The sequence below is a fragment of the Parus major genome, chromosome 4, assembly GCF_001522545.3.
Source record: "Parus major isolate Abel chromosome 4, Parus_major1.1, whole genome shotgun sequence".
NCBI classification, from domain to species: domain Eukaryota; kingdom Metazoa; phylum Chordata; class Aves; order Passeriformes; family Paridae; genus Parus; species Parus major.
The window spans coordinates 45430756-45441762 of record NC_031771.1 but is presented as its reverse complement, the minus strand read 5'-3'; the positions used below and the strand labels follow the sequence as shown (position 1 = coordinate 45441762).

General features: G+C 39.2%; 1 protein-coding gene across 1 annotated transcript in view; it reads right to left on the bottom strand.

The window, feature by feature from the left end:
- Window positions 1-300: 300 nt before the first annotated feature.
- Window positions 301-11007, bottom strand: part of BEND4 (BEN domain containing 4) — a 30613-nt gene continuing 19906 nt past the window's right edge. The window contains exons 4-6 of the mRNA XM_019006225.1: window positions 10720-10811; window positions 7192-7432; window positions 301-4016 (exon numbers count right to left, since the gene is read on the bottom strand). Of these exons, the coding sequence (XP_018861770.1) occupies window positions 3799-4016; window positions 7192-7432; window positions 10720-10811 (551 nt within the window). The 3' untranslated portion in view covers window positions 301-3798. The remainder of the gene's footprint in view (window positions 4017-7191; window positions 7433-10719; window positions 10812-11007) is intronic.

The following is an 11007-nucleotide window of genomic DNA, read 5'->3' as shown; positions in this document are numbered from 1 at the left end:
AATCCAGGTTTTAAGATTGCAGATGGATCCTTCCTTAGAACAGTCTTTCTATTCAACCAGCACATAAATCTATGTGGTTGTACATTGAGGTGAAAATTATTTATATCACATTCATACTTGAATTTTTTGTAATCTTTCACTGTGCTTTCTGGTGCTTCATACCAAACAAGCATTTAATGCAAAAGAAAATTCTCTAGCCCTTCATATAAATCTAAAACTTTTAATTTATATTTATAGTGAGACCCAGGTATCATGGTTGTCACACTGACACAAGATTGCCTCTAGAGAAAGAAAGACAGGTTAACCAGAGACTAACTTTTATTGTGCATTTTTATGCAACAGAACAAATGGAACTGGAGGTATGTAGTAATAAAACCAATATTCAAATTAGAATTAACACCTGAAATAGTAAACTGTAGGTAACAAATGTCTTTATAATCAAAAAATATTGACTGTTTAAAAAATTCTCTAAGATTTTATATTCTTTAAAAGAAATGTGTGTTGCCACATAGAAAACAATTCACACATCCTATAGAAATTGTCACAAAAACCTTACTAATCTATATTACACTATGCACTTTTCTTTTGTACAATATCTGATAAAGGTCTATCCCTAACCTGTACTTACTCTACACAGTACAATCATCAATTTCAGCATAAGAAAGTATTCATAGAATTAACTACACCATAACAATAAAAATATCAGGATTAATGTTTTTTTTTAATCACAGTTTCTCCACAAATATTTGTCATAGAAAATATAGCGAAGGCATGTTGGCACAGATGGGCGTGCGGTGCTGCTACACAAAGTTTGAGAGAAGGCAGATACATAAATGACAGTAAGATTAAAGCGTATGGAAGGATAAGACAAGAATCTCTATCCTCCTGGGACTTTCTGGAGTGACATGATAGATAGCAGTTTCCTTCTGTCACTGGGAAGGGATGTGCTGGCTTATAAAGCACACTGCCTAAATATGGATATCTCCCTCTGCAAGGGTTTATGTGCTATCTATTATTTCAGGTCCCATATCTAACATATTGCAGATAATTAGATGCTTCAATGTGTATGAATTTATAACACCTATTGAACAAATTAACTGGAATAAGTTGTTGTGCCAGGTTTGGGATTTTTAAAATGAAACGTGTGGGTCAGGTGGCCATGATGGCAATCAAAATCAGACAACTAACAAAAGTTTTTATACTCTGTTATTTTAAAACTGAACATGAACACAAGTATGAGCTGGTGTCTGTTAATGCCTGTCTGTGACCATGATTCATGTCACTGGCCAGTGCGCATAAGCAATTGAGGACAAAATTTTGTTCATAAAGAAAGGTCCAAACCTGCAACGCCATTTCAAGTGGCAAAGTGGCTTTCAGGATGAAATTATACTTTTGGTTATCTTGCACAATGAGAGTAGAGGATTGTGAGTGGTTCCAGGATGCTGGCTATGCTTTTTACACTAAAAATAAAGCTAGGCTTACCAGTTATTTCAGCAAATCTTTCAGTTATTAAGTGAGAGGTCTGTCCAGTTCAGTAATTCTGTTCTGTGACTGTTAAAAAGTGTTTGTATCTTAAACATCATACAATTAAGCATCTGAAAGGAAATAGTCACAATGTTTACAAAAATACAGCATGATACATATCGCTGTGGACAAATTTACAGTATAATGTTGACTCACACGTTCTGACATGTTTTACCAAATAGTTCTGGCATGTGTCACCACATTAAACATAGACCAGCAAGACTTACACCATCTGAGCAATGTAACATCTTCTATTATAGTTCTTTTTAAAAAAGTGTAAGTTCAACACCGAAAAGCTACTATAGGATATCTGTACTGTGACATTTCTATACACTGAGTTTCTCCTCCAGAGGCCACCGCGTGGTGTGACCACTCCAAGAAAGTCAACTCCTGCCTGTAGTGAAGGAATGCTGTCCTAAACCCCTTGGTCTAGTGAGGTGCTGTGTGACTAAACTGCTAGCTGACTTTTAGAAAATAAATTAATTATTTTGGGGCCAATGAGTACCTTTCAACCCCCTTTGAAAAAAACCCACCAAAATGAAAGTGAACTGGGAGGTATTGGACATTTGAGGGCCTAAAGCATATGGGGAGTGAGCAAGGTCCTCTCTATGGCAGTGCAGGGTGAGCCCGTGTCCCGAGGTGCCCCAGGGGCCAGGAGAGAGCAGTCACAACCACAGGCAAGGGGAGGCAGAGGACAGGAAGGAGCTGAACTTGGAGAGACTGCGGCCAGGCTGGGCCTTGAGGAGTGCTGCAGCCCAGAGAGCCCTTCCTGGTGTCTGAGGAAGGGCCCAGGTGCCTCCTGCCTTGCCCCGCTGCGGGGGAGAAGGTGGGGAAGGGGAGGAGGGGGTAAAAGGAGCCATTAGTAGCTACGCTTGTGGCTTGCACAAGGCGGTGAGGAAGGCTGGGGAGTATGAGACGCGTTCAGGAGAGTCAACGCTGATGAGGTAGCACTAAGGATGGTCAAAAGTGATGTGAGCTTTCTTTCCAAAACACAATTCCCTGTACCTGCCATTTGGGAAATGTTGCCTCAGGAAGTGCTGGTTTAGGCTGCAGAGGATGCCAACACTGGCCTGAGTGAGCACACAAAGGTAAGGAGATGGAAACACCCTGATGTGGAAAGGAAAGGGCATCGTTTCTTTGGCATTGCATATTTCTGGCGTGGATCAATTCAGAGGGACAATGGACTCCTAAATGTTTAAAATTAAACTTATTTTGTGGATTGAATTTTGTTTTTAAAGCTAGTATCTGCTTCCAATATTGTGCAGCATTGTGAATTCTGCTCCAACAGCTCCTTTCTTACAGCTCTCATTCTGGATCCCATGCCTACTTTTACAAAACACTAAACCAGGTTCTTCTTGCCCACCCCCTCCCTGAATGTAACACTGAGAGAAACCAGCACATTGCCTCACCTCTTTCAAGGAACAGATATAAAACACAAATTAAAGTGAAAACAAGAAAAGGCAATTTAAAGCCTCTAAAGCTACGTAATATGGTTGCAGAACAGGAACAGACAAAGGAAAATCTGTCTTCTGAAATGGCAATTTGTTTTTAGCAATCTTGTTTTAATGAAAACTGTCATGATCAACTCTAATCCTCTAGAAATCTAGATAAATATACCGTCTATCTGATATACAATGCAATTTTTATCTGTTAGAAGTGCCTGTTATTGTTCTGGGTCTTTGAAGGATTCTGCTGTTGATGAGTGCTGCTGTTTTACTCGGGAAGCTTAATTTCCTGACAGAGTTGGCTAAGAAAGTCCCTGGATTTTGTACCTTTTGTGGTATTTTAAGGTAGCATTTATAGTTGTGTTCTTTTCCTGTTAGCAAATGGGAAACCACTTATTTTTTTCTTGTAAGTGTGCAAACTTGTACTTAAATCTTCTAGTCAGGGAAAGCAAATAGCACCTAGCTGTTCTGAGTCTAGGCCTAGGATTGTTATCAATAGGCTGAAGAGATAGTAGCTGCTGTTTCTCTTGACATTTTTATAGTTTTTAAATGACCTTTCCTCTACAACTGGATGAAATGAACTGCACGTTCCCTTTGAGTGTGCTATGAAGGGTTTGGAAATAATAGGCACTGAGAAGTCCCATAATGCAGGTCTTGAAATGGATTTCTTTCTGTTAACTGGGATACGGTAGGATGGAGAAGCTGAAATGTATGTGGTATGTGTTCAAACATGCTTTGGACTCCTAAATGACTGCAGGGCTAAGTATGTTTACCAGTCTCTCCTAAATTAAGTGGTTGCTACTGTTGTGTGATGTGGTTCTCACTGCCATCAATCTCCAGATCCATCTTGCATACCTCTATTGAAGACCTCGTCCTGCGATCCCGGGTGGTCAGTCCCTTCGTAATAGGAGCTGCCATTGTGAAGGAAAGTCCCCACGGCGCGGCCCTGGCGCGCGTGTCCCACCGCGTCACTGAACACCTTGTTTATCTGCTCCTCAGATGGCATCCACCAGTCCGGGTTGGAGGTACAGTGCATCCTAATGAACTCTGCAGGAAAACAGGCAAGGGTAAAAAGCAACTTGTCTTTGCAGCTCCTGGTATCAAAAGCTCATGGGAAATAAGAAAGGAGGTATTGCTGCTCTACTTAAGCAGAAGTAAAGCCTTATGGGGGATGCCATGATAATGCCACTTGGACCTACTTCATTTCTGCACAAGTGTGTTTCTCCACATGCAGTGTATGTTGTTATACCTGAGCTAACAAGGTGACTCATGGGACCTGGATATAAAATCCCTTCTTGTGGAAATACAAAGAACTAATTTGAAGTGAAGGCTGTGATTCTGTGTGTGCAATATGTGTGGAAGCTAACATATGAGCCAGGACATATTTCTTTAGAAACCTGTTGGTCTCTGCACCTCAAGGTGATGGCTGTTGGATCTTTCTGACCTCCCTCTGCTGGCTCCTTCAGCACCTGCAACCTGCAGGACCCTCCAGCCTGCTGAAAAATGTCATTGCCATTATTTCAGTTTGGTGCTCCTGTCTGTTTGGGATATCTTTCTTTTAAGTTCTTCTATTTCATCTCCCTGTATTTTACACCTATTATTTCAGACACTAATTTGGCCTTAGAAATAGCTAAATGAGATCAGAGGTCTGATTTGGGGAGCCTTACAATAGTTTTCTCCTTACAGATGCAGGAGAAAATGAATTGTACTGCGTGTATTTTAGCTATTTAAATAGCTGCTGCTGCCACATACAGCTATTTGTATGTGATGATTACATTTTTTATAATTTATTTTTCAGATTCTTTGACATGCTATATGCTAGACTTGCAGAAGGTGCCCTGCCAATTCCAGAGTTGTAACTGCTAGATATAGCTCAAATAGGTGTATTTGGACTTTAAAACATCCAAATATGATTTTAAATGTGAAGGCATCTTATTAGAGATATTGGATACACTGTACCTCATATAGAAACTGAGCTGCTTATTTACTCTGTAACATTAGTTATTCCCTCATGCAGCATTGTGTGTCCCAGGATATTTTTAAATTCTATTTTCTACTGTTGACAAGCCAACAGCACAATAAGTGGTGTAAGGTAACTTCATTACTGTCACCACATCTCCAGACAGGGAATACTGTGCTTTTACATGAGTTCCCGTGCCTGCAAGGTATCTCATCTGTTGGACAATTAGGATGTGATTTTTGCATAGCTCCTCCAGCAGTGTGTCTGCAAAAGTGATAGCAATCTCTGTTTTAAATTCATTTCCCTGGAAATCCACACAGGCAACAGTAATTCCTACCTAGTTATGTTCACACGTGCCCCCACAGACTCGTCTTTTTCTCAGAGAAATGGTTACCACGTAAAGAAGTAATGCTAGAATTTAAGCATGCCAGAATGTTTTAAAACTGGTTCCAGACACCAGCCAGTTATAGGAATATATTAAAAAATGTTTATATATATTTAAACTCTGAGTGCAGACAGAGAACCAATTTGCACTCGTTGCTATGTTGGAAAGGCATAATTAGCTGTGTTGAGAATTAGTCAGACACTTGTTACCTGGGCTTGTAAATGAGTAGGAGCTAGTGGCCAACTCTCTGGAGAAAGTTGTCATGTTCCCACCTACACACAAAAGGCCAAAGGGAGAGCTGTCTACTCTGCTTTCTTAGCTGGTCATTACATACTGCATGTTTTGGCTTCCTATTCAAGCTTCTGATAATTAAAGAAACTACCCTTTCTCCCTAGGAGTGCTCCCCACGTTCTACTTGCCCAGGACCTCAGAAAAGAGAGTGGCCACAAGCAAAATTCCAAGTAAAAGTGAATTTACTATTAGTCTTGGGTGGCAGGTGAGAGAAAGGGGATGAAAAGGGTATCAACACTGCGCTTGTGCGTAAATAATTGGGTGATACCTAAAGTAACTTTGTAAATGCTGAAGTAGTGTATCCAGCCTTCATTTCCCAGACCTTCTGGACCTCTGAATCTCTCTCTAGACCTCTGCAGCATGGTATGTGAAGGACTTGCCCTTCAGTTTAGCTCTGGTAGAACTCTGATAGAGTCTCATACAGCAGCTTAAGAGATCATTTTGTAGTACAAAAGGAGCTTGTTTGCCTAATTTGTCTGTATGTAAAATCTGAGTTCATTACCTAGTTACATCAATGTACCCTAACCACAAGTCTTACCTACTTAGCCTTTTTGGATTCTTTTACTCTGAATGGGAAGAGGCACATATATCTGAAGTGTAGAGCCACTTTGGACTCCAGTTGAATGAGCAAAGGTATTTTTATCACTGACCAAAATATAGACTTTTACATTGCATTGATTAGTAAAATGTTCTTGAGGTTACTTCAACCAAAATTTCATGTATGTGCTTAAAAAATACTATAAACTTAATTATAAGTTAATTAAAGAAATTATAAGCATATGCACTTATACAGTGCAGATGTTGATACTAAAAACATTTTTACTTTGGGTTTAGAAAGTCCTGTTTTGTATGTTTTATCACAGAGCTTGGTATCATCCTTTTCAAACAATTTTAGGAAACCAAAGTAAACAACATTATTTTCAATCTGTACCCTTTCTATGCAATATCCTCACTCTCTGACACTGTGAAATGCTCGCAAAATTCCACTCCCTTTCTAGGCTAACATGGAGGAAAGTTGTTCCCTAACATTTTCAGGCAATGTTGCATCAGTATGCCAAAAGTATGCTGAAGTCTTGACAGCATGCTTGTGTACACTTTGTAGGTAATTAATCTGCAGATGTTCTTAACCCTAGAAGATGTTTTCAAACCTTCTCTGAAACTCAACTTCTGACCCCAATGATGCACTGTGTTCTTATTAGACATCAGACTGTAACTATTCCTTTGGTTAGTTCTGTTGTGTATTGGTGTTAACAAAGGATCTGAGTTCATTATAAAAGAGTGTAATCAGCTTTGTCTGGTTTTGCTTCACTGCTTTTTAAAGTGTATTAATGTCATGTGCCCTTGCATTTGTCTCTCTTAAGTAAGTTTTTTCCCATCAAAAACACCCAAACCACATATATTATACATACATACATACATACTTGTATGTATGTATGAAAAGAAAGTGGAGGGTTTCTGGTGCTTGTCACCTGCCTGTGAAACCCCTTCTAGTCCTGCAACTGTCAGCCAAATGCTTCTACTGAGCCAGAGCCAATGTGGTGAAATGAGATCACATATGGTGGACACTGAGCGAAAAGATGCAGTACCTCTGAGACATGTTACTTTAACTGGATCCAGAGGACGTCTTTCAGGACCTGTCTCTCCTGACTGCACTGACCTTTTCCTTTTTCCAAGGCCGCATGAGTACTTAAGCTCATCGGTTGTGAAAACAAATCTGATGAGATAGCGAAGGAGCCGTCGTCCATCTTTCTTGGAAGAATTTACAGCCTCATCCCACTGTTTACTAGTGATGTAGACAGGATAGTTGTTCAGCAACTGCTTACTCCCCTGAAAAAGTGAAACATTTCTGTTGCTTATTTTACAAAGCAAATAGGTGTAGATGTCAGTTGCAATAAAAGATACATTTTTAAGTATCCACAATACTGACAGTGAAACACAACCCCAAATGAATACGTAATTGCTCCTACAGAGAATGAGTACTTCTAAAATTACATTTCCATTTTCTAGAACTTAGAATGGGTGAGGTATGATGAATATGTTTTGAGAGGCATAGCTATTGATAAGTTCCACTTTCACAAGTAGGTTAAAAAGAGTTAAGAATCAGCAACTGGGCATACTATTTAAGTGTAATGTTTCTTCTTAATGTGGTAAAATGCATAAAAAATAGTCTTTGAAGAGAGTGATCAAATGGATCACTTCATCATAGCTGTTAGTTTCCTTCAGAAGTGACTCTTTTGGTCTATTTTTATAATAAATTTATTACTTCTGTAGAACACACCTGAAACTAGACAGCAATTATGTTACTGTGAAAAATGTAAAGAAAATAAATAAAGGACCTATGAAAACTAAAAGCTTCATTATTATTAATGAATGCTGTATTAACTCAAATTATAGCTTTAAAGAAATGCCACTGTGTCAGCTGGAAAGAAATTTTGCTTTTAACCTTCGTAATTTGTGTGCTTCAATATTCCAACATTAAATGAATGCTGTGGGACTAATTATGGGGATTCCTGTAATCCACACACATTATAAGCCCTCTTAAGTCAATTGTACCTAAATTGTACTTAATTCTTGTTGCCCATAAAATGCTATAGTTCAGGATTACCCAATTAATGTAAGATGGTACTGTTAATATACTTGAAGTAATTGAAGTACACAATAAAAACCCAAACCACACCATTCTAGATACTCATTCACTTTTACAGCTACACCTCTTTATCAAAACACATAAATCTGGAAGCCCGATTAGTGAAGTCTTTGTGTAGCCCTCAGGTTTGACAGGAGCTTGCAGTGAGCTAGAGAAACACAGGTTTGGTGCTCAGTGAGGCACTCAGCCACATGCCACACCTGTGGGATGGAACTGCTGCAAAGTTCTCACTTCCAGGCCTTTGATACCTGAAAACTATTTTAAGGACTACATCCTTGCCTTCTTTCATATATTTATTACAGCATCTTGGGAGATGGCTTGAGAGCATCTTTGAAGTTTTTCCTCAGGTATTTGCTTTTATTTTTTTTTTTTTGCAAGTTTGATAAATACATGGAAGATTGAATTTAGTGAAGAGTGTGCTGAGATTACCAGTAGATAATCTGTACGATCTAGACTCACACCACCTCCCAGTAGGGTTAGTTAGCATCATTGGGAGCTCAGCCTGTGTGCAGCTACAAACTGCTGACAGCTATGGACAAACCCAAAACGCTGCAAAGGAAGCCAAAATGTAAGGGAAAAGATGGGCTTTGTCTGTCTGAAGGGCCACTACCCCTCAAACACCTCAACACTTCACTCACTCCCCTGTAGCTGTAAATTCAAGCTTGTAACCCCTAAGAGAAAGACCCCTCACCTATAGTCTAGCCTTGTTATAATTTGGGGCTTTCTCTTTGCATTTCACTATCTCCTCATGTCACTGCAAACAGGTCAGGGTCAGTTCCTGCCCCTCCATTCATGACACAAATAGCTGCTTTAGTTTTTTTACCCAGCAGATGAAACCCTGGCAAGACAGTAACAAGTCTGAAGAGCTCTGCCATGGAAGAACATTACAATCCATCCAGTCCAACTCCTCTCCCAACACTGTGAAGGAGGTGGGGAAGGAAGAAGATCAGAGGGGCAGCATGGAAAGAGCCCTTTGGAGGTAATATACTCTTATGCTGAAGTAATTGTGACCATTCTGTCCCAGGGGGAGCTGGCATGAGCACTCCCTTGGCTCGTTCCACTACATCAGTACAAAGGACCATGTGATCCTCATGCTGGTAGTTAATTTTTTTTCAGCAGCTAGCTTCACCTCCCTTTTGTATAAAGTAAGCTGTTCTCCTACCTTAGATTTCTGAAACCTATTTTTTTCCTATTAAAAAAGCCCTTTAGTGAAGCAATGACCATTCTTACTGATACCCCTGCAAGGTATAAGCTGCAGGTAACTGTAGGTACTGCCTTGCTTTTAAGCCCTGTCAGGCCTGGCTTGTGCAGTGCAAGCCCATAATGGCACAGGGTAAGGCTCCAGGCTCGCCCACGTGCCTTAAGGACAGATGTTCATATGTGGCTTTGCTAAGCAGCAAGCTATCCTAGAAGCTATTCTGTGTTATATATATAGCATTGATGAAAACAGGGTGCAGAAAGGCCCAACATCCAGATTTCATGAGAGTTCACATTGCTATTAACTGAGGAGAGGGCAATAAATTTAACGTAACTCCTCAGCCTCAATTTTATAACACTTCTCTCTTGCTCCCCCTGAAATGCAGGATATTTTTCCTCCTTCTTCTCCAAGGCATGATATAGTGTTATGCTACTCTGTCAAACAATTACTGGATTCCTGCTACAGATACACTTTCATTGCTTCATTGGAAAGTAAAGCACTTCTGGGCAAAACATTCTCGATAAATATATGATGTGGTTTGATGTGTCCAGCAGTCATTAAACTAAAACAAACATAAAACCTCCCAGAAGTGAAATAAGCAGACTCTGAAGGAAGAACCAAAATACAAAATACTGGTTGTATTTGTACATGATTAAATTTATGAATAAAAGATTAATATCTGTGTGTTTAATTGGATAAAAAATTCTGTCACACTGACAAGCTATTCCTTGTGAGACATTACAGAACAGACTATGTTTATACAGTATTTGAAAATTTTAGTTAAGCAAAAGAGCATTAAAAAGAGATAAATGAATCCTTGGAATATAATTGAATTACAACAGCTAGTGATACATATCAATATAAATATGTATATATCAAGTTGCACAGGATAAAACTGAATGGAGGAGCAAAGTGATACACACCCAGAACTGCTGCACACCACGTGCAGCCACTCTCAGTCACAGCTACAGCTGTCACCAGGCTAGCCCTAGCTTAAATTCTACCCACAAATACTGTGTTTCTGAAGAAAGAGGAGAGAAAAACTACCCAAAGCACGTGGTGCTGATGAAGGGAGTTAGGTGCTGCTCAGTAAAGTCATTCTAGATTATACCAATGATGTGTTTCCTCCATTTAGGAGATTACTGTACTTAAGAATGACAGTTTTTAACCAATTTTTTTACTACTAAATGCCCACTGAATTATTTGCCTACATGTTTGTGATGAGTTATCAAGCATAAAGAGATGCAGCTTGTTTTCACTGTACACTACCTCGGTTGGATGGTCTGTTGGCTGTGGTACCATAAGCTGGTTGTGATGCTGAAGTACGGTCTTCAAATAATCTAAAACCGTCTGGCAGGGCACTGCATGAAACAAATTGCAATTACTGTATATTAGCTATAAAACACAAAATAGAACAACAATATTAAATCAAGCAGTGTTCCTTAGTATCTGTTTTTTATGTTTGTGAGATTTATTTCAAATAGGAAATACTAATTTTGATTTATGCAGATATTTAATTTAATAAATGTACAAGTATTGTATTTCCTATACTGAGAT